General features: G+C 43.3%; 1 protein-coding gene across 2 annotated transcripts in view; it reads left to right on the top strand.

The window, feature by feature from the left end:
• Window positions 1–24,770, top strand: part of EGFR (epidermal growth factor receptor) — a 282,394-nt gene that overhangs the window by 170,857 nt on the left and 86,767 nt on the right. For both annotated transcript variants that reach the window (XM_075315153.1, XM_075315155.1), the window contains exons 2-3: window positions 20,291–20,442; window positions 20,998–21,184. In XM_075315153.1, coding sequence (XP_075171268.1) covers window positions 20,291–20,442; window positions 20,998–21,184 — 339 coding nt within the window. The remainder of the gene's footprint in view (window positions 1–20,290; window positions 20,443–20,997; window positions 21,185–24,770) is intronic.

The following is a 24,770-nucleotide window of genomic DNA, read 5'->3' as shown; positions in this document are numbered from 1 at the left end:
TTGCCTTGAACGTTGATGGTTACTTTGGCTATTGGACCAGACGTAGAAGCCAAAGTAGTGGACACGGGCTTGCCCTTGTCCTATTGGGTATTCGGATCCCTCAGAGCAGCGATGTGACTGGCATCTGGGTGGACCTGTGGTTGTGGCTGATTTAAATAATACTGGTCCTTTCGGGGATAGGCAAGTCTACGGTTGTGTCCACCGTGGTATTGTTCCCGAGAAAAGTTTCTACAGTCGCGTTTGTAGTGACCAGGTTTGCCACAATTGAAACAGAGACCTCTAGCATATGGTGTTGAAGGAAGCTGACCTTGATGTTGTACATGATGTACATCATTCCATAGGATATGAGTCTTCTTATTTGAAGTTGTTACAGTTTTTTCAGGGAGTGTTTTTTCAAACCCCTTAGCTATCGTTAAGACATCCTTAGGATCCAATGTGGCATACTCAGGTCTGATTGCTTGGAATTGCTTCCTCAGGGCTTCTCGAAGGCCTTCAACAAAAGAGGAGACGAGCAGTGTTCGTTGAACCTTAATCTGGATACTGAAGCCGAGGTCACTAAACATTTGAGTTAAACGAGCATGATATCTCTCCACTGATTCTCCTGGTTCTTGTGTGACATCCTTGAGCGATGTTGATTGATCAGCCAGCTTATCTGAGGCCCATGTCTTTAGTTGTTGGCAGAACTCAACACCGGAGTCCCACGTGGTGTCACTGACAAGTGTGGCATCATTGAATGCAGTTTCCATAACAGGCCAATATGCATCGCCCGCTTTAAGATTTGTCAGGGAAATGAGATCTTGCCACGTTGCGGAGTAATTTCTCTGGATTTGAAGCATGCTTCTGTAAAAAGGCATCGGCTGCTTTTCTGGATCTGGAAGCTGGTTCAATAGAGTAGCAGCTTGCTGTGGTGTAAACTTGACATAGAGGGTGGGCTCTCCAGACGTGGGCTTTTCCGCTATTGGTAGTGGCACCAGCGGTGGGATTGGAGGTGGCAGTGGGGGTATGGGCATCGACACTTGTATGAGAGGAGCAGGAGGAGGTGGTAAGCCTGGAAGGAGAGTTTGCGATTGAATAGCTCCTATATCATAAGGTGGAGTCCAGGTGAGGCAGGCAGTCTTGAAAGCCTTTACAATCCTGTCTTCATTACTAATTAACCTGATTTCAGAGAGACAGCAAATGTTTGGGGGGCTGCATTTGTTCATTATAACGCCTACTATCTCTCTTGCACATGCATGAATGGGATATCCAAAAATGCCAGAACCAATAGCGGGGATTGTCAGGGTTTCAATCTGCTGACTAGTATTCGCATATTCTAGAATGCGAGTTATTGCTGTGCGAAGTTGTTGTGTACTAACGTCTGGATGCATTGGGTCAAAAGTAGATATCACAGCGTGTATAATCAATCTACAGGGAAGACTGCCAGGTTTAGTCACTGCTATGTCCCCAATAGCTATCTGCCCACGTGACTCAACAATGACTCGACTGTCAGCTTGAATAGTCGCCCCTCCTGCCTCCACTATAGCTCTAGCTATACCTCCATTGTGTTTTAAATGAGAATTTGCAGCATTGACAATAGCGTCTGTCTCCATTGTTGTTATGTCACCTTTACCCACCACCAATAAAGGTCCCTCTGGAATTTCTTTTTCAAGAACTGGTTGCCAGTATTCCCTTCCCCCTATGCTCCCTGTGGTATTAGTGTTCCCTTCCCAAATTGTGCCTTCATCTGATACAGTGGCTACCGTCCCATATAGATGTGCACTTGGTTGTGAAAGGACCCTCGAGGCGCCGGGAGCAGTATTAGAGAGACTGCGTGAGCGTGAGAGTGCTGTTGCATCAGAAGTGTTGGGAGGAAAGGTTGCTGCTTGGAGTGGCTCACGTAAGTGTGTGACTGGATTGACCTCAAAGGTGACAGTGGAAAGGGTTGGTGCTGAGAGTGATTCCTGTGGTTGTGCAGCTAAATTAGCAGCGGAAGCGACAGTGGAAAGTGTCGGTGCTGGAGATGATCCAGGTGGGAGGATAGCTGGATTCACAGCGGAAGTGGTGGGGGAAAGGGTTGATGCTTCACTGGAAATCGTTGTGACAGGAAATGTGGGTAATGTCTGTTCACTTCCCAGAGGGATGTAGTACTGACCGTTAATGGTCATTACTGGGTAGAGGGAATCTGGGCGGGTATCACTAGGGACAGCACATTTGTCTTCAGCAAAATGGCTACCACCGGGTCGAGCACATTTGTCTTCAACAAAATGGCTACCACCGGGTCGAGCACATTCATCTTCAACAAAATGGCCGACACTGGAAGTGGCACCTGCTCCTCCTCCAAGATGGCCGACACTGGAAGTAGCACATGTTCCTCCTCCAAGATGGCCGACACTGGAAGTGGCACCTGCTCCTCCTCCAAGATGGCCGACACTGGAAGTAGCACATGTTCCTCCTCCAAGATGGCCGACACTGGAAGTAGCACATGTTCCTCCTCCAAGATGGCCGACACTGGAAGTAGCACATGTTCCTCCTCCAAGATGGCCGACACTGGAAGTAGCACATGTTCCTCCTCCAAGATGGCCGACACTGGAAGTAGCACATGTTCCTCCTCCAAGATGGCCGACACTGGAAGTAGCACATGTTCCTCCTCCAAGATGGCCACCAGCAGATTCACCACATGGCTTTTGTCCACCATTTTGCGGCCTAGAGTCACCACATCCACAACAAAATTTATCCTCATCCGAATTTCTACAACTACAACCAGAACAGGTCCATACCACAGCATCAGCATTATATGGAGGTGGTCGCTCACAAGGTATAGTCTTGTAATACACATAATTTAAAACTTTGTCTTTCTTTTTCCTCACTTCTTCTACCCAGTTTTCTCTATATAATCTTTCAGAAACTCTTCCCCATGCACAGGCCGCAGATAGCAATCCATTGTCTTCCAAAACACCTTTTCTCTCTGTTAACACAAGCTTCCACTCTAAAGGCTGCAATCTTCCTCCTGCTGGCATCCCACACAATTTCATGAGTTTTCTACATTGTTTTATATGACTCTTCCCTTCACGAGCTGCAACTAATGTGCATGGGTCTAATTTGCCATCTGAATTTGGCTTATTGCCAATACGACAAACCTTCATCAATTTTTCCATCCTCTCCCAAGATAAACAACACCAAACAATCTTTCTCTATGCAGACCAAGATAAGAATAACAGACAAAAACAGACAAAAAGATGGGGAGATGACACAACTGAAACACTAAAGAAAACCTAGGGTTTGCAGCATACACTTCCAAATCCTTCCTTACTCTGTCAAGTGGTCCCTGTCTGATTTCTGCGTTCTGTAATTCACAAAGACACCAATGGTGTCACCCCTGGCTACAAGGTGCCCGTACCAGCCGATTCACATCCAGCGCTCTTTCTAGACCCCAAGACACCTCATACCAATTATATCACCCAAGCTTGCGCTAAGCCCCAATGGTATCCGTACCAGCCACTTCACGTCCAGCGTTAGGCCCCAAGACTACCACGTACCAGCCACAATGCGCAACTTAAACGCTATGCCCCAATGGTATCCGTACCAGCCACTTCACGCTACACTGCGCTAGGCCCCAAGATTACCACGTACCAGCAGTCCCACGTATTTCCTCACAGAACCACAAACCATATCACAGGCACCACCATTAACCATGTGACAGACAAAATCCTTTTTGTTTCCAGACACTGCTGCTCACAAACCCACTTGCTCTTTTAACTACCAGTCAATCTCCCCATTGAGACAAACAGGCAGCAGGCAACTGAACACGTGATGGTTCTTCCGCAATTAATATGGCTAGCAGCCGTGAGACCCGTCTGCCGTGTACAGAGACCCTGAAAACCGGACACAGTCAGGCAATCAGTGCCACACACCCCGAGAATACACAGGGAAGACTACAGATTATAAAAATCAGCAGACTCACCGTGCAAAATAATGTTAGGAGGCGATCAATCTCCTTTCTCAAGGTGTGGGGCTCGTCCTGCCGTTCCAATTGCCGATTCCAAGGGTTTCCGGGTGTCGACGTCTGATAGCCCCACGTTGGGCGCCAATAATGTTAGGGTGAACTCTTAACCAGAGATCACAAGTTGCCTACTGCCTGGCCGAATTGATATGGGCCAAGTGCATGCATAAAAGAATTCACACCAGACACAGTCGGATATGAAGTCTCTTCTTGGTCACAGTAGAAAATGGCACCAAACAGACAGAAGAGACTCATGCGTCCTCTTGATATAGGCTAGGGGCGTATACAAGTTCAGATATGCACATTTAGTGGGACAGTTCATTGGCTAGCCAATGGGGAGATCTGTGTTGCTGTTGATGGGCGGGTCTGACTCCAGTGGATGAAACCATGACGATGGGAGGGATGTCATCTGGTGCATCCATGCTGATGGTTTGGTCCGTGATTTCCAGCTTGACCAGTCTTTCCCTTATATGGAGGTCTTCTTTCATCTGGACATTCCTTGCATTCCAAGCAAGGTGTAGATAACAGGAAATGATGGCCATCTTCATATCTGTGTCATGTATATGATCTGAAACCTGAATTATGTAAGGCAAATCGATATATTTCCCACAATCCCTTGTCAAAAGGTTAATTAAGTATTTGATGTATAGGTCCTCCTCAACAGGTGTACCAGTCCACTCCTCTCACAGTTCAGTGTACCAGACCACTCCTTTCGCAGGTCAGTGTACCAGTCCACTCCTTACACAGTTCAGTGTACCAGACCACTCCTCTCACAGTTCAGTGTACCAGACCACTCCTTTCGCAGGTCAGTGTACCAGATCACTCCTTACACAGTTCAGTGTACCAGACCACTCCTCTCACAGGTCAGTGTACCAAACCACTTGTTTCATAGTTTAGTGTACCAGACCACTCATCTCACAGTTCAGTGTGCCAGCTGACGCCTTCCACAAATCTCCTGTGCTGGATCAAGCATGTAGTATTCTATACCATCCATTCATAGTTATTTTAGGTACAAGACTATTTATTTCTTGCTTTGTAAAACTTTCTACTATGTGTGACATATTCTTTCAATCAAACTGAACCTAGATTCCCTTTCATGAGTGATTTGTTTCTGATTCCTAGTTTTTTTTATGGACCACATTCTCTATAGACTTGTCGACTAATTTACAATTCAAATTTTATCAGCTTTCTTTTTATGGTAAAACTCCTTTACATTATTGGAAAAATTATTCCTAGACAGAGACACATTTTATTATGCCGTGCACCACCAACTCCCAGGTCACCTTTCTGTCAGAATTTGAAAGCTCATTACTTGGCATATTACGGATTATTTTCTTTGTGCCTGAGCCTTGAGTCACGTTTCTCCTGTGGGGAACAGAAGTTAAATTCTGTTATTTCAGGTGGTCAGGCTGCTTTGCATTCATTTAGGGCAGCCTTGACTTATAAACAGGGAGAAGAGAGCCAAACCATTCTACATTTGTAATTGTATGCACTTGTGTAAGCTCAATATTTTAGTTAATTACTGTAACCCATAAAATTGTATCTATCATCCATATAGAATTTGGAGAAAAAACATTTTGTGAATTATTTGCAGTATACAATCGTAGTTCATATTCATATCTGTGTTCAAACCTTTGTCGCAGATTTGGCAAAAACTATCGGAGAAAATGCTACAGCAAGTTACACTATTTGGTCTGTAGGGTCCATCAGGTGCCACTCATTTCCATAACATGATGAATCCAGCAAAGCTACTAAAAAGAATCTGACAGGTCCCACATGCCCTCCAACCCACCAGTATTTATAAATTTATTACTAAATACCCTGCATAGCCAGTCTTTTATTGTCTTTTAAGGTACCGTCACACATAACGAGATAGCTAGCGAGATCGCAGCCGAGTCACGGTTTCTGTGACGCAGTAGCGATCCCGTTAGCGATCTTGTTATGTGTGACATCTACCAGCGATCAGGCCCCTGCTGTGAGATCGCTAGTCATTGCAGAATGGCCCAGGCCATTTTCTTCAAAGGCGATGTCCTGCTGGGCAGGACCCATCGCTGTGTTTGACACTGTGTGACAGGGTCACAGTGACTGCTGAGATCGTTATACAGGTCGCTACTGCGACCTGTATTGTTCCTGCATCGCTGGTAAGATCTGACTGTGTGACATCTCACCTGCGACCTCCCAGCGACTTACCTGCTATCCCTATCAGGTCCAGGGCCGGCCTTAGCCTGAATTGCGCCCTGTGCAAAACTGCCCTTTGGTGCCCCTCTTACTGATTTTTTACCCAGTTTCCCAGAAAACAAACGAGGACAGGAGGCCATTTTTTTTTATATCCTAAGAAAATTGATCTCCTCAAATGTACAATAAATTACAAATTTGTGCTGGAGAATCTGCACCTCAAATCCACCACGTCTGATCTTGTTTTTTTAGAAGTCTTCCGATTTCAACCATTTATGCTGTATCCACGGATATTACACCCCACCCCAGCTCCGACTCCACCCCTCAAGCCCTCCACACTCACCACCATTCTTGGAAAAACGTATGTGTGTGTGTGTGTGTGTGTATATATATACACACACACACACACACACACACAGTCATGGCCAAAAGTGTTTGCACCTTTGAAGTTGTTCCAGAAAATAAAGCATTTCCCTTAGAAAATTAATAATACACCCCCTACACTTCCCCTCTCCATAATATACTCTCTACACTGACCCTTTCCATAATCTCTTTCCCACACTGCCCCTATTTATAATATTCTCCCACACACTGCCCCTCAGTGTACCCCCACACGATATCCCTGTGTATAATATCCCCACACACTGCCCCTCTGTAAGATATCACACACACACACTGCTCCTCTGTATAATATCTCTCCCACACACACTGCCTCATGTATAATATCCCCCACAAACACTGCCCCTCAGTAGAATATACCCACACAATGCCCCTGTGTATAATATTCACACACAATGCTCCTCTGTATAATATGCCCCCAATCACACTGCTCCTCAGTGTAATATCCCCCCACACACTGCTTCTCTGTATAATATCCCCCACACACAATGCCCCTCTGCATAATACCCCCCCATACACACTGCTCCTCTGTATAATATCCCCCCACACTGTGCTCCTCTGTTTAGTATCCCCCACACACAGTATTTATCAATATATTATCCCGCGCACACACACTGTTCCTCTGTATAATATCCTCAAACACACACTGCTCCTCTGTATAATATCCTCCCACACCCACTGCTCTTCTGTATAATATCTCCCCACAAACAATGCTCCTCTGTAAATACCAACACACACTGCTCATTTGTATAATATCCCACACACTGCTCCTCTATGTAGCATCCTACACGCACACTGCCCCACTATATATCCCCCACACACTGCAACTCTGTATAATATAGACAAACACAATGACCCTCTGTGTAATATCCCTCATGTACGCTGCCCCTTTGTACACTATCCCCCATACAAGCTGCCCCTCTTTATATATATCCTCACACACAAAATGCTCCTCTGTATATCACCCCACACACACTATCCCTCTGTATACTATCCCCCCCACACACATTGTCTCTCTGTATAATATCCTCCTGGTATATATGTCCAAATCCTGGTATATATGTCTGCATCCTGGGCCCTTCCTGGTATGCATGTCCCCATCCTGGTTTATTGTTCCCTTCCTAGCATAAATGTCCTCTTCCAGGTATATATGTCCCCATCCTGGTTTTTGTCCCCTTCCTGGTATATATCTCCTCCTTCTTGTGTATATGTGCCTTTCCTGGGTCTCTCCTCGTATATATTTGTCTACTGCAAAAAGAAAAAAAAACAAACATGCAGCGTCCTCTCTGAGCAGCGATGCATTTCAGCTGGATGTGTGCCCTCCACACATCCAGCTAAAGCAAGGCAGGGGCTGCAGTCAGTGCCCCCCCATTCTCCGCGGCTTGAGTCAGCGCCCTCCCCTCCCCCCGCAGCTGGAGTCAGCGGCCCCCCCACCCCCTGTGGCTGGAGTGAGCACCCCCTCACCCCTGGAGGTCAGTGCCCCCCACCACCATCCGCGGCTGGAGTCAGCGGGTCCCCCCCACCACCTGTGGCTGGAGTCAGCGGCCCCCCCTCCCTTTGAATCAGTGCCCCACCCCGCAGCTGGAGTCAGAGGCCCACCCACCACCCGCGCCTGGAGTCAGCGCCCCCCCACCACCCGCGGCTTGAGTCAGGGTGCCCCCCACCACCCCCGGCAATCTTCAGCTCATAGAGCGCCTATCTCTCCCTGCCAGATGCCGCACGCTCGCCAGCTCCACGTTGTCCGCAGCACTGTGATGAGGTGCAGAGTGATGACCTCATCACATTGGGCTGTGGGATGACGCGCCACCACATGGCTAATTTGCATGCAATGCCCTAGATGGACTTCACACGCACCTTAGTCATGTGCAGACTGCAGTTATGGCTGGAGCGACACCGCCGGTGCCCTTTGCTGCAGCTTTGACTGGGGCTCGGTGAACATGGTGGGCCCGGCTGGCCAGGGCTACATAAAGCTAAGTAATTAACCAGTGGCGGTTACAGTAAAAACGTAGTGCTGGGACTGGAGGAGCCAGGAAATGTACAACTTCTTACCTCTCTGCTGCGCCCCCCCTGAAGCATGGCCGTCGGCGCCCTGTGCGACCGCACAAGTCGCACATGCCTAAAGCCGGCCATGATCAGGTCGCATCGTTTCGGGATCGCTGGTAAGTCGTTGTGTGTGACTGGGCCTTTACTCCTAATGGCATGGTTTTTTTAAAAAAAAAAAGTCTTTATAAATCCTATTTTTAATATGCTAATTAGGCTTTGATTTGTGGATAGGATGTTGGTTTACCCGAACTAGTCTGCCCTCCCAGCATGTTATCACGCCCCCCGAGTGGGTGTGATAACATGATTTGCAAGAGCCAATGTCATTGCCAGCTCCTAGCAAATCCTGCACATCAGCGCACCTTTTATCACAACTTCATTGTGCCTCTTAAAGGGAATCTGTCATCACTTTGATCTATCTATCCTATTAATTTGGGCATACAGGTTCTAGAATGCTGAAAAAAGTCATACCTGTATGTCTCATATCAGATGCCGTGTTGTAGATAAATCATCTTTTATCACTTTTTTAAATGAGCTCTTCCAGGCTATGGGGCGGATGCTGCCTGGAAGATAACTCCACCTCCAGAGCTTATTTTAAATAAAAGGGGCGTTATCAGTGGCAGTCAAGAGACTGACACAGAACAGGAGAAATTAAATTTGACTTCTTGCAAACACACTTTTTACAGCTCACTGAGATCTGCTGCATTGTAACAATGTTGCAACACAGTCTGATTGCAAGCTGGAGGCTGAAGCTGAGAGGAACCTGCAGACGTGTCAGTTATAATCACACACAGCTATGTAGTGAGAGCAGAGAGCGGCTGTCACACTGGTATTGCCCTTTTTATTTAAAATAAGCTCTGGAGGCGGAGTTATTTTCCAGGCAGCATCCGCCCCATAGCCTGGAAGAGCTCATTTATATAAAGTGATGAAAGATGATTTATCCACAACAAGGCATCCAATATGAGGCAGACAGGTATGACTTTTTTCAGCATTCTATAACCTGTATGCCCATATTATTGGTTTAAAAAGGTCAAAGTGGTGGCAGATTCCCTTTAAGTAGGGTGTATGCATCTCAGCTTCAGAGAGGCACACTGTGCATGTACCGAAGTGAAGAAGAAAGCTCCTTGAAGCTGGGACATGTACACCCAAGTTCTGGGGCACAATCATGTTGTGAAGAAAGCACAAGATTTTTGAAGGAAGCCTGCAATGAAGTAGGGATTTACGGTACTTATCGTCATTGTTGTTAGTACATCCCGGCAACATTCCTGTTGTAACCATGAGAGGTCTACTACTGTAGTCATTGACTCTGAAAGATTATCACAAAGAACACCCATTTCACAATAATCTTTGCAGTGTAAACAGGGTGAGGATCACCTGATGAAAGAGCAAAAGGCTAATTCTTAGAATGAAAATTTTTTTAGATTTGCTTAAAAATTATCGTTCTTGGCAGCACATCATTCTGTGTATATAGGACATGCGCTGCTGAGAACAATTTCTGTCTATGTGCACTGAACAGCCTATTACAGATCACTCAGTGCGCATCATTTACGACAGTCTGCCCGTGTAAACAGGATTTTATATGACCGCTGATAGGTAAACATTACTGATCGGTGGTCGTTTAGTGCCCGACTCAGCTTGTGTAAACAGAGCCATACTGTATCATTGGGTTTAGGTAATGATGTGCCTATCTTAAGTAGTAGACCCACATCTGTTTCACGTTGATAGGGGATCTAATGACGACAACTATATTATAAGGAAAGGACATGGGCAGGTTTTTTATATATGGTTTCAGAGATGTTCTGCTTAGATAACAGATGTCTTTTAATGATGATTGTGCAGATGCCTCCTAATATCAAATTAACTGGTATTTTATGTTAATGTCCATTTAATAATTGTGTTTGCCAATCTGTAAGCTGTACAGACTTCCTGAATCGGATAGTAAAAATCATTTTGACTTCCTGAATATTTCACTAATAACCGTTCTTGTCTGTTATTGTTCGACTGGTGGAATTTCATGCTTTCTATTAATGGCGGACAGGAGGCCATAACCAATACTTCATAGATGGAAGGCTAAAAACTGCAGTATATAAGGAAGTATTTAGGGAATAATCAGTACTGTTTCATGGTACGTCTACACCTACACATACAATCTCCCTATTGTTTAATTGGTTTCAAAGCTGAAAATTGAGGGCTTTCTTTAGTACTCCTAAGAAAAAAAAGAGTGTAGGTAGAAAATCACAGTCAGGGTTTTATTAAAGCTTGTTCTACGTGGTAATTAAAATGTCAGTCCAAAATAGTGGTGGGTGGTATAAAACAATTCCAGTGTAAAACTATCTTATACCATGCTGGGAAAACAAGTCTGTGATCCCGTCAACCACAATGTCACCACCAGATTTTCTGTAGACATAGGGAAATTTCCATGCAAGCAGAAGTTTAGACTGAAGAAATGTTCTGCATCAAAGCTCTAAACACTGTAATTCTGTCCAGTAAATAGCTGACCCACGTGTATTCTTGTAATCATTACTATTCTGTCTCCATAGCTCTAGTAGAAATGAACTGAAGTTTCAGAAACGATGTAAGCTTTTGAAAAACACTATTGCTAAAATTAGGCAAATGCTATAATACAGGGGCGGACATACCATTGGTGCAACGTGGGCCCAAGAGATAAGGAGGCCACAACCACCTCCAAAACAGATCGTATTGTGCATTACCATGCGCTATTGGACAGCAAATGTACCATATATTGTTCTAGCACAGATGCCCTCTTCTGTTTGTGTCCGCCAATGCAATAAGTCATAATCTTTTGGTTATTGTGTTATCCTTTATGTTTATTTATTCTTTCTTCAGATTTTATTTCAGTTCTTTATTTTTTTATGTTTCATGTCCCACTTTAGAAAGCTGTGGTTTTTGGCTTCCAGTAGACAGGATGCCAACAGCTGTGCTTCACAGCAGTCATAATTTTACGGCAGAGCAGACCACATCTAACTCAGCACATTTGGCCCGTCTTCCTAACCCCACAAAATTTAGACCAGTAACTAAAAGTTGAAAACATGGTAAATTTGAATTTTTAAAAAATATTCAAAAATAAAAAGTACTACACAACATTAAAAGTTTAAAGTGTATAAACACATTTTCTTTTCATATATAAAGTATTTTGCATTGACAAAATTCGCATTGGGTATATGTATTGTACCTCTGATTAGTACCACGTTAAACAATGCATTAAAGGGGTTGTCCAACTTTAATTTCATTTTAAGGCAGAAATTGTTGTAAAAGAAGTCATGGTCACCCCTTCCAAACTCTGTTGTTTTGGCGGTCTCGGCTGGCGCAGGGAGCAATGACATCTTGTTTTCAGCAGTCTCATGTCTGTGATTCGCTCCAGTGCATGGAATGTGTCCCCGCAATCACTTGATCTCTAAACAACTCAGCTTTGAAGAAAAATGTAGTCTGTAACTGATAGCAAAAAGCACTCGATTTTTGGGTGACAAAGGAGACTTCCCAGATTACTAGAAGGTGCCATCGAAGCCAATGAAGAAGCTGCACTCCGGGAATATTTTCTGTTCTTGGTACTAGAATGCCGTATTGCCAAACTTCAGGCACATTTAGGGGCAGGAGGGGAATGTGGAAAGAGACATGCATGGGGCGGACACGGGGTAAGGCACCAATTTCCGCCTCCAATGCAGGTGGGATTGAGCACTATGATGAACTATTAACTAGAAAGGGCCCATATAATGTTCTTGCACAGAGGCCATCTTCTGTCTGTGTCTTCCAGTGGGGACATGGCATGTAAAATCAAATTTAGGGAGTAGATACGGGGGCTGGGAGAAAAAATCTCCACCAGTCCCCACCAGTGCTCCCATACCATGTGTATATAGTAAGGCTGTTAAAAAATTAAGATTAGACAGGAGTCAACCACAGATAAAGCATGGATACAAGTATAGAAAATCATTCAGTCTTTACTTTCAACTAAAACTCCAGAGCAACTTCCTAGAAACTTCATCCTTTAGTGATACATTTTTAACGCGTCTATAAAAACCTTCAAAAATAGCTGTAAGTCGCCAAGGTCTCAAAGTGGACTGTCACCAGGTGAAAAGTGGTTCGTTTTTGTTATTACATTTCTTTTTTGAGATATGGGCCTTTTAACTAATGCTAAATTTTATGGTCTTTTGCAACTGGGCGTGGCTCACAGAGGCGATAGTGGGGATGTCTTTAGGCTGCTCTGTATTATATACGCAACACCCCCTCGTAGAGATCATAAGAAATTGCATTAAATCAAAAGGCCCATATGTCTGAAACTGGATGGTGGATGTATCCTTAGGGGAGTAGCAACAATAAAGAATAAGAACAACTGCTGGACACTACAGCTCATCTTTAGAGGAGACCCACCTACTGGAACAAGTCAAAATATTGCTACTGCTCTGTCTGTTATTCTAGGCAAAATTAAAAGGAGACACTGAAAGCTGGCTCTCACTGCAATTTATTCTGAGATATATGGTATGAATATATTCATATATGGCAGAGAAAACCACTGACGGGAAGCAATAATGTCCAGCAGATATGACTCTAGGACTGTCTGTGGTATCTGCATGTGGTCCATTTTTTTCACGTCTCACACTGCTAATTTTTTAGGCAATTAAAAGTGATTAACGTCATCTATTTCACCTTATGTGCCAACATTCGCATTTGTTCTATCTCCTCGTGTTTTCTTATAAATATTTGCCCTTCGTGGAACATTTACAAAGGTTAATGGTTACCACTAGAGTGAGAAGAGAGGACAGTGATCTGAACTTTGGAGAAAGAAGCAAAGAGTACACGTGAATTGTTGATAGAGCGCTTATGGTAATGTCGTACTGATAGGAGCATCTGCTGGGCCTGATAATGGCTTTATTATGTTTGCATGTGGAAATTTAGCACAGGTAGCAACAAGAAATGTGCGCCGTAATGTCAGTCTTTCAGCACTAAATATGCCAGTCCAGGTATGACTAGGTAGTGATGCAACAGGAAATATGAAGGTGGAGGAGAGCAAAGTTACGTTCCGAAGAAGGAAATGACTCAGACAGCAATAATAAGGACTTGTCTGTCAACACTGCTTAAAGTGTAAGTGTACTGTCAGTCAATCTATATGTATGGATTGCAGAAATAACAATTGTACTAAATATTCATACAATGGTGCTTGAAAATGTCCACATTTTCCATATTTCTGTATAAATTTGTTGTAGTCGGATTTTCATACACCTCCTAAAAGTAGATAAAGAGAAACAAATCAAAGAAATAAGTCAAAATGATCCAATATAACGTCTGTGAGTGACAAAATTATGTGAACCTTTGTCTTCAGTATGTGGCGTAACCCCCCCATTTATAGCAATATCTGCGTCTAAAACTTTCTGGTAATTGCTGATCAAGTCTTCACATCGGCTTGGAGGAATTTTAGCCCATTCCTCCCTATAAAACAGCTTCAGCTCTGTTATGTTGGTGGGTTTCTCCCATGAGCTGCTTGATTTCAGGTCCTCCCACAACATTTCTATAAGATCATGGTCGGGACTTTCCAAGTTGTAAACTTTCTTCTTTAATCACAATTTTGTAGAATTTATTGGGTCCTTTGGGTCTTTGTCTTGCTGCATGACCCACATTCTCTTGAGAGTCAGCTCGTGACAGATGTCCTGGCATTTTCCTTTACGGTTTGCTGGTATGATTTAGAGTTCATTGTTCCATCAATGATGATAAGATGTCTTAGCCCAGATAATGGAAAACAGGCCGAAACCATGATACTACCACCACTGTGTTTCACAGATGGAATGAGGCTTACTTGCTGTAATGCAGCGTTTTTCTTTCTCCAAGCATAACAATCACAGTCTGTGATCTGTCAACTGAAAAGATGTTTTGTTCTTAAGAGATCATTCACTTTAGTTATCCCTCAACGCTTTATACCTGTAAAAGAATAAACAGAGGGAATTACTTGCTCTCTTGCATCTGGCCAATGCTCCAGTCTCTATGTTTTGGCTGCAGCAGTGATGTCATATCAACAATGCACATCACCGCTGCAGCCAATCTCTAAGCTCAGCAGCAGATGAGTTCTGCACTATCAATGGGACATCACTGGTGTAGCCAAAATAAAGAGATCAGAGAAGAGATAGACCGTTGGCACTGGATCTGGGGAGCCTGAGTAGCTCTGTTTGTTGTTTTATAAGTATAAAACCTTTTACAAGGAGGCCACGTGTCTTAAAGGAGAAAACCCCATTAAAAATGAAAGATCTATTTAGCTGATCACACACTGTGAGTGATTGCATTGAAGTCAGACTTTTTTCTCATAAGGTAACTGGACAAAAGATTTTTTTTTTAATAAAATATTTTTCGTCTACAGGTCATCTAACTTTGAAAGAATATTCTCAGAAATATTCATTCATTGCCTGCTATCATTGACCTAGTTTAACCAGGTTGTCCAATGACCAATTTGGACAGAAATGTGTATAGATCTTTATAATGACTGTTCATACAACTATCATGTGTCCAATAGTTGTGCAATTATAAAAACTACCTTTAGCTAAACTGTATGGCGACCTCAAACGTTGTAAGAGGGTATGGCTGGTGGAGTGAAGAAAAAAGAGAAAACATTAAAGGAGTATTCCCATCTACAAGACCCTATCCCAATATGTAGTAGGCATAATATTAATAATAATAATAGCGAATACCTCCAATTAGAAATTCTAATTCACTATATTGCTTACCTCATGTGCCTTAGGTATCCATGGTTATGACCACTAGCAACTAATTTACTGTGACTATATGCATGGTGGTAACCATGGATACATAAGGTCCTGCAATGCCCTGCACATGAGGTGAGTGACATAGTGAATTCGAACTACACTACTTTTCTATTTGGCGATATTTGCTAATATTATTATTACACCTACTACATATTAGGATAGGATCATGGAGATGAGAATAAGCTTTAAGCTCTTTCACCTGAGAAGGCTCATTAAGATTAAGTGAGAGCACGTCTGACAAGGCTCTCACTGTGTGAAAGAACGAACTGTGCCAAAGTCTGTAGGAGCCACCATACGGAAAGGTGTGGACCAATGATGATGTTCTGACGTCATGGGTACTGGACCTACAGTCTCATAGTGAGGGACACTGCATGTGTTTGTGAACATCTAGGCAGCCTAACGTTTTCATTCATGAAACTGTTTTGGGTGTCCATGTTTCAAGACAATACAATTGGCTGCAGACAATGTTGAATCTAACTAATTTTTTGGAGTTAAAGGGAACCTGTCAGCTGATTCATTATGCCCAAACCAGGGGCAGCATGAATCACAGGCTGCCTGCACCAGGGGTGGACATATCATTGGTGCAAGCTGTGCGGCAGCACAGGGCCTAGGAGGTTGGAGGGCCCATTTCTACCTTCAAGGCAGGTGCAATTGTGCATTTTGATGAGCTCTTGGGCTACAGATGACCAATATATTGCTCTTGCACAGGGGCCTTTATCTGTCTGTGTCTGCAGGAGGGCTGCCCGATTGCTACCAGATATATTTTTCTCTGAAATGCTCAGAGAAAATAGCTTAAAGATCCAGATGGGGACCATAACCAGAGACAAGACTAGACCTTGCGAGTGACCTGTCAATCACCTTGCATTGCACTGGTAAAAGCCAGGTTGGAGCATTTCAGAGAAGAATATATACGTAGCTGCAATCAAGCAGCTGGGCTCTGATTCATGCTGGGCATTTTATCTATAGTGCCTCCCCTGGATGTGTGGTCAGTTGGGACCCAGCCACTCTCTGCCTTTATTCAGATTGATGTCTGTTGACACATGGTGAGGTTTTAATATTAGAGAGTTTAGGTACTGTCCCGAATGGGTACACCTTGTCGCAGTGGGATGGCTTTATGCTTTGTTGATCAAAAGTAGTGCTTACTAAGTACCCTATGTTTATATGCATTATGCTTTTATTTAGTTACAGCAGGGTATACGTCCATATTATTTTCATCTTTATTTTTTCTGATTCATGCTTCCTATTGTTTGGGCAGCTTGGATGCCATGAGAGGTTTCCTTTAATAAGTGTTCTTAGTGCCAACCATCTCTCCCAGAAGATGATAATCCCAAAAGCTAATTGACTAAATTTATCACAATATATATATCCATTTCTTCACTTCAGGCAGTGAATGGGTAAAAAAAAAAACCCAGGTCATTTCCAGCTGTGATTCTCCTTCTTTAGTGATGCCAGTTCAAGAATTGAGTCTCTGTATACACACAGTCATCTGTAAACTTCCTGTGTATCCCAAGCAGCTGTGCAATACACGCGTTTCGGCAGAAGGATACTGACTTCAGCGTTATGACAGAAGGGAATCCATTGTAAACTACCACTGTTATCATTTGTCATTTCATATTGTTGGATAGTTCATGGACGGGGTAAAGATAGAGGATTCCAACCCCTCCGTCACATTTCATTTTTGGAATGCTCATCTGACCAGGACATTTGCAGACAAATTTGTGAACAGAATTAATTGTTCTGAGATTGCAAAATTAAGATGCATTTACTTACGGTATCTTGTAAATAAAAGTAATATCTGTCATATCATATAAATTATCTTTACAACCACTTACAGAGACCATTATCAACAAGTGCTCAGTAAGTTGCACAACCGTCTTGGGTTACAGCTGTCGGTGGAGGAGAACGGTACAAGAGCCTTCCTACATTAATAATGGATTGACCTTTGTTATGCCTGTCCTCCAGTTACCATTGCATTCTACTTAACACTCAAAGATCAAAGTTCATTCTCTGTCAAGTCAGAATGATTATTGCTAGAGAAAATGAATAGGTTTCTGAATAATTCAAGTCTATTTTCTCTGTATTCCATACTTACCTGGAGCTTTGGAAGGTTTTGAGATAGGATACTATATAAATTCTTATGATTTTAGACCCAAGATTATTTCTAGAGTTATAAATCTTAAAAAAGTGTCCAAATCTAAGTATAATAATCCAGCTCCAGAAATATATCTAAAAAAGATCACATCTTTATTGAAGCATTCAAATCTAAGTCAATGTCCATGCTAAAAAAGCTTGGATAAAAGAAACCGGAGGGAGTCTGAAACGCGTAGCTGTATCCCACATGGTCTGTTTTCCATGCGATTTTGGCTATTATATACATTTATCAACAATTTTTTTATCATGGACTTGATTTTTAATGCTTCAATAAACATGTAATCGTTTTTTAATATATTTCTGGAGCTGGATTGTTGTACTTGGATTTGGATTGTTCATGCTGGTGAGAGCGGCTTTCTGTGCTTCATTTCATTTGTTCTGCTTCAGGTGAGCTGGCTTCATTTCTTCTCTTAAAAAAGTGTACAACTACTTTTAATTAATAGCAGATACATTTATAAAGAAGTGAAAGTAAAATTCTGTACTTGTCGCTGGAACAACAGTTTGGATGTGTAATGCAGATCAACTCTTAGCACAAGAGTTTGGTTGGGTGTTCGGGAGTTTTTGTTTTGATTGCAGTCTAAACATGTAGTCTTGATCTTCTTATAACAGAGGTTTGACTGTATAGTATGGACCTCCCTCTATAATGGCAGTCTAATTGCATGGCTGAGATGTCTTTTATAACAGTGGTCTAGATGAACAGTCTGGACCTCCCTCTAATCCAGCACTCTGATTGCATTGTCTGGATCTCACTCTATTCCAGCACTCTGATTGGAGCTGGTGTACCTCCCTCTATTCCAGCACTCTGATTACATCATCTGGGTCTTCCTCTGTTCCAGCACTCTGATTGTATTGTCTGGGCCTCCCTCTATCCCAGCACTCTGATTGCATCATCTGGACCTCCCTCTTTTCCTGCACTCTTATCGCATCTCCTGTACCTCCCTCTATTCCAGCACTCTGATTGCATCTCCTGTACCTCCCTCTATTCCAGCACTCTGATTGCATCTTCTGTACCTCCCTCTATCCCAGCACTCTGATTGCATCTCCTGTACCTCCCTCTATTCCAGCACTCTGATTGCATCTTCTGTACCTCCCTCTATCCCAGCACTCTGATTGCATCTCCTATACCTCCCTCTATTCCAGCACTCTGATTGCATCTTCTGTACCTCCCTCTTTTCCTGCACTCTGATTGCATAATCTCGATCTCCCTCTTTTTCTGAACTCTGGTTGCATCTCCTGGACCTCCCTCTTTGCCTTAACTCTTATTGCATCTCCTGTACCTCCCTCTATTCCAGCACTCTGATTGCATCTCCTGTACCTCCCTCTATTCCAGCACTCTGATGGCATCTTCTGTACCTCCCTCTATCCCAGCACTCTGATTTCATAGTCTGGATCTCCCTCTTTTCCTGCACTCTGATTGCATCTCCTGTACCTCCCTCTATTCCAGCACTCTGATTGCATAATCTCGATCTCCCTCTTTTCCTGAACTCTGGTTGCATCTCCTGTACCTCCATTTTTTCCTGCACTCTTATTGCATTTCCTGTACCTCCCGCTATTCCAGCACTCTGATTGCATAATCTGGATCTCCCTGTATTCCAGCACTCTGATTGCATAGTCTGGATCTCCCTCTATTCCAGCACTTTGATTGCATCTCCTGTACGTCCCTCTATTCCAGCACTCTGATTGCATAATCTGGATCTCCCTGTATTCCAGCACTCTGATTGCATAGTCTGGATCGCCCTCTATTCCAGGACTCTGATTGCATCTCCTGTACCTCCCTCTATTCCAGCACTCTGATTGCATAATCTCGATCTCCCTCTTTTCCTGAACTCTGGTTGCATCTCCTGTACCTCCATTTTTTCCTGCACTCTTATTGCATCTCCTGTACCACCCGCTATTCCAGCACTCTGATTGCATAATCTGGATCTCCCTGTATTCCAGCACTCTGATTGCATAGTCTGGATCTCCCTCTATTCCAGCACTTTGATTGCATCTCCTGTACGTCCCTCTATTCCAGCACTCTGATTGCATAATCTGGATCTCCCTGTATTCCAGCACTCTGATTGCATAGTCTGGATCGCCCTCTATTCCAGGACTCTGATTGCATCTCCTGTACGTCCCTCTATTCCAGCACTCTGATTGCATAATCTGGATCTCCCTGTATTCCAGCACTCTGATTGCATAGTCTGGATCCTCCCTCTATTCCAGCACTCTGATTGCATAGTCTGGATCCTCCCTCTATTCCAGCACTCTGATTGCATAATCTGGATCCTCCCTCTATTCCAGCACTCTGATGGCATAGTCTGGACCTTCCTCTTCCTGCACTCTGATGGCATAATCTGGACCTCCTTCTTTTCCCGTACTCTGATTGCATTGTCTGAACCTTCCTCTTTAAAATTGGTCTAAAAGTATAGTCTGTATCTCCCCACAAAACAACAGTCTAGTAGTATAGTCTATATGACCCCTATAACAAAAATTCAACATTATAGTATAGTCTTACAACTGTTACAGCAGTCTAGATGTGCAGTCTATACTTAACCCTATGATCGCTATCTGGATATAGAGTCTGGCACACCCTGTGTCTGCTGTGTAGTGTAGATCACCCACGATAACAACAGTGTAGATGTGTATTCTCTAGAACAGTACTCTTCTAGATTTTGTTCCTACTTCTATTGCATCAGTAATCTGGAGAGTAAACTATGTTTTACTTAATTTGTCTGATCCAATTTCTATTTCTTACTTTGGTATCTTTCTCAGTTGATTCATTTCTTGTATTCTCTTACAGTTTGTCTAGGAACTGACAATAAATTGACGCAAATTGCTTCACCTGAAGACCACTACAACTTTATGAAGAGAATGTACGATGGATGTCAGGTTGTGCTTGGAAATCTGGAAATCACCCACTTAAAACGGAATCATAATATGTCTTTCCTGAAGGTAAATGACTGATACTTTTATATCCGATTCAATGCTGTGTGCTGTTTTTTTGTTTGCTTTATGTAACTGTGATTGTCAGTGGGCCATCAATTTTGGTCTATTGAAAAAAATCTAATTTTGATGGCAGCAATGCCATGCATTTGTCTGTCCCATGTTGTTCATATAACACCAATATACTCCATGGCGCAGTACAAAGCTTCTCATCCATCACTGCTTTCACAATCTAAATTCCTTGTCTTTCACATACACAGTACAGCCTATTTCATAAGAAGGTATATGACCTTTTAGTAGTTCAAAAATTCTCTCCTGAATTATCTCACTTTTTTATCTCACAGAACATTGACTTCACCATATATAAATAATTCTGTGTGTCTGCAGCCACCAGTAGAGGGCGCTCAGGAGCTTACTGCATACAGATTTTTTTTCTTAACTAAATTATTTTGTTAACTGTTTTATTTTTTTCACTTTTCAAGACTTGCATCTTATATAATAATGTCTTTTTTAACGTCTGCTTATTATAATAGTTCCCTTCAATGTTTCTTTTTCTCCATCCAGGATATACAAGAAGTAGGAGGATATGTTCTTATTGCTGTGAATGCAGTTAGGCAAATTCCATTGGTCAACCTTAGGATTATCCGAGGGAACATACTGCTTAAGACCTCTGCGCTAGCCATACTTTCAAACTCTCAGGATAAGACTATAAATGTTGGTTTGGAATCACTGCCTTTGAGAAATTTACAAGGTATGCCAGTTACTTTATTGATTAATGTTATAGTATTTTATTAGGCACTCACTTTACTAATGATTGCAGTTAATTATTAAAGAGGTTATCCAATACTTTATCATTGATGGCCTATCCTTAGAATAAAGGGCCATTTACACGCTGCGACATCGCTAACGATATATCGTCGGGGTCACGGTGTTTGTGACGTACATCCGGCGTCGTTAGCGACATCGCAGCGTGTGACAGGCAGGAGCGACATTAAATGATGGCAAAAGAGACAAAAATCGTTGGTATATGAGAGGTCGTTCATTTACCAAAAATCGTTGTCTGGTAAGTAGCGATGTTGTTCCTCGTTCCTGCAGCATCACACATCGCTATGTGTCACACCGCAGGAGCGATGAACATCTATTTACCTCCGTCCACCGGCAATGAGAAAGTAAGGAGGTGGGCGGCATGTTCCGGCCGCTCATCTCCGCCCTCCTCTGCTATTGGACGGCTGCCGTGTGACGTCGCTGTGACAGCGCACGAACCGCCCCCTTAGAAAGGAGGTGGTTCGACGGCCAGAGCTACATCGCTATGCAGGTAAGTATGTGTGACGGGTGTAAGCGAGGTTGTGCGCCACGGACAGCATGTGCCCGTGACGCACAACCGACGGGGGCGGATACGATCGCTAGCGATATCGGTACCGATATTGCAGCATGTAAAGTACCCTTTAGTCACCATCTGATCAGCTGGGGTCCAACACTTCACACCCCCGCCGATCAGCTATTTTCATGCTTGGTGGCGGAAACAGGAAGCCGGAAATGTTTACTTCCGGAGCTGCCTCATCTTCTGTTAGCGGTGGTGGCTGGGTACTGCACATCTGCCTCCCATTCAAATCAATATCAGAGGACGGGCAGCTCCACAACTGAGCATTTTCGACCGCCTGCTACCACCACCCAAACCAACAACAGCTGACTGGTGGGGGTTCGGGGTGTCGTATCGATCAGCCGATCAGACATTGATGACCTAAGATTAGGCCATCAATGTTAATATAGAGGACAACCCCTTTAAACCTATTTGTCACACTGAGGAATCTAATAGAGATGGCACAATGCTATACTGAGAGAGCACAAGCAGGACACCTACCGTGTTTCCCCGAAAGTAGGACCCCCCCGAAAGTAAGGCAGGGTGGGGGTTTCGGGGGGGTCCGCCAATGTAGGGCACCCCCCGATTGTAAGGCAGGGTAGCGGGGGGGCCCGGGGAATGTAAGGCCGCCTATGGGTGGTGGTCGCGGCGTAATGTAAGGCCTCCTCCGGTGAATGGCCCCCGCAATCTCGCCGGCCTGCGGCGCATCCCGGGTCAACGCTCTTCCTGCTTGATGCTGATTGGCCGATCAGCCTGTTCGTCACAGGCTCCCTGCTGGCCATCAGCTCGAGCTGTGATTGGCCAGTCAGCCGGCTCGCAGCTGATTGGCCGAATCAGCCGCGACGTCACCGCCTGCAAGCTCGCTCCCATTGGTCCAGCGTCTCCGGCGTCCCCGGCAGAAGGAAAGTAACGGTAAGTTCCGAAACTCTCTCTCTGTGTGTGTACGGTATGTGTACGGTATGTGTATGGGTGCCGTATGGGGCTGTATGTGTCAGTGTGTGTGTGTGTGTACGGTACCGGTACGATATGTGTGTGGGTGCCGTGTGGGGCTGTACCGGTACCGTATGTGTCAGTGTGTGTGGTGGCAGAGTGGGGGGCAGAACCACTGTATGGGGAGGCTGCAGGGGGGAGGATGGGGTGGATGCCGGACTCTCAAACAATGGGGAGGCTGCAGGGGGGAGGATGGGGTGGATGCCGGACTCTCAAACAATGGGGAGGCTGCAGGGGGGAGGATGGGGTGGATGCCGGACTCTCAAACAATGGGGAGGCTGCAGGGGGGAGGGGGAAATTGTTATTTTTTTTTTTCCAATGTAAGGCCTCCCCCGAAAGTAAGGCAGGGTGGGACTTTTGGGGGTAAAATTAATGTAAGACAGGGCCTTACTTTCGGGGAAACACGGTAACATAATGGGGAGTAGTTATTTTGAGGGGACTATTTAAGTCACTTCCCTTGTGGGTACATTGCTGTTATTGGCCCCAAATTTATCAAAATGTTACACACTGTTTGAAAAATTTGGTGCATCTTTACAATGACAATCTGAAACTGTTTCTCTACTTTTTACTCCATTTTCTCCTACTAGAGTAAAATTTCGATTTTTATTTTTTTTTACCAATTTTTTTTTTTTTTAAAAAAATCAAGTCATTAAATCTGGCCTGTAGCTTATTTCCATAGCTAACTTCGCCCATTTTGAAACCCATTATTCCAAAGTGGTGGAAGTGGAGCAAAATAGCAAAAAGTTTACATTTTTAACAAGAATTTAATGCAGCAAAATTTGTCACTTTTTACGTAAAAAAATGATATAAATTAATGTAAGCCCTCCAATTATTTTAGCTTGATCTGTGAAAACCTGATATATTGAATATTATGTTATTTATCCTGCATGATGATTCTGTAAAAAAGTGAAAAACTGCTAGAATTGCTATATTTTTGTAAAATTGTTTAAAAAAAAAAAGTTGAAAAAAAGCTAATTTAAAATGAAAAAAAAAAAAAGCAATCAAGATAAGAGTGTTGAATAAATGGCAACGTTTTTATTTCATCTATTTTATTTTCGTTTTTTAAAAGCATAAAACCTTTATAAATTTGGTTATTTGGTACATATATAATTGTACTGATTGACAGAACAAAATATCATGCCATTTCTACAGTACAATGAATACCGTTAAAACAATGCAACAATTACAGAGTTGTGAGCGCTTTTTACAAAGATTTTTTTTCCATTTTGAAGTATGGCAAATAGTGGAAGTTAAAACTATAACTTGAACCAAATACCAATTTTTCAATACTAAGGTAGAACTGTCTAATCAAATACCCCAATAAAAAAATACCTTAAAACCAATTACTTTAATAAACATATATGCCACAAACATAGTACAGACAATAAATAATTTTCCGTGTACTGATGAATGAAGAGAAAGGTAGGAAAATACATATATGCCCTACTCTCTCCCTTCCTAAGATACAGGGGTCGGCATCCTAGTCACTCATGACGCCCCTGTTCGGCGTCGACTAATACCTGTATTATCCTTAAAAGAAAAACATTTTGGTACCGTGTTAGCCAGTTGGAAAATTATTGATTGCTCTCAGTGAGAGAAACAAAATTAAAATTTTGTAGTTGTGAGAGACCTGAGATGTCTCGAAAGCTTGCTTTATAACATCATCATATATTTTATTTTAGTTAGCCATTAAAAGTTATCACAACTACAAAATTTTAATTTTGTTTCTCTCACTGAGAGCAATCAATAATTCTGTATTATCCTGTAACGCCTGCCTGGATCCACAGACTCAGACGGGCTGTAATGGACAGGCTAGAGGAAAGCCATTCACCATGGAGGACCCCCAGAACCCTGAAACCCTTTAACCCCTATATAGGGATTTGGAATTACACAGGGCCCTGGAGATCACTACCTGTGGAAGGCTGCAGTCTGAGAGAGTAGTCGTCAGGCAGGGTCAAATAAGGAATTGCGGAACAGGGACAGAATC

This window comes from Anomaloglossus baeobatrachus, chromosome 6 (assembly GCF_048569485.1).
Source record: "Anomaloglossus baeobatrachus isolate aAnoBae1 chromosome 6, aAnoBae1.hap1, whole genome shotgun sequence".
NCBI lineage: Eukaryota > Metazoa > Chordata > Amphibia > Anura > Aromobatidae > Anomaloglossus > Anomaloglossus baeobatrachus.
This window is presented reverse-complemented; position numbering and strand designations above follow the sequence as displayed.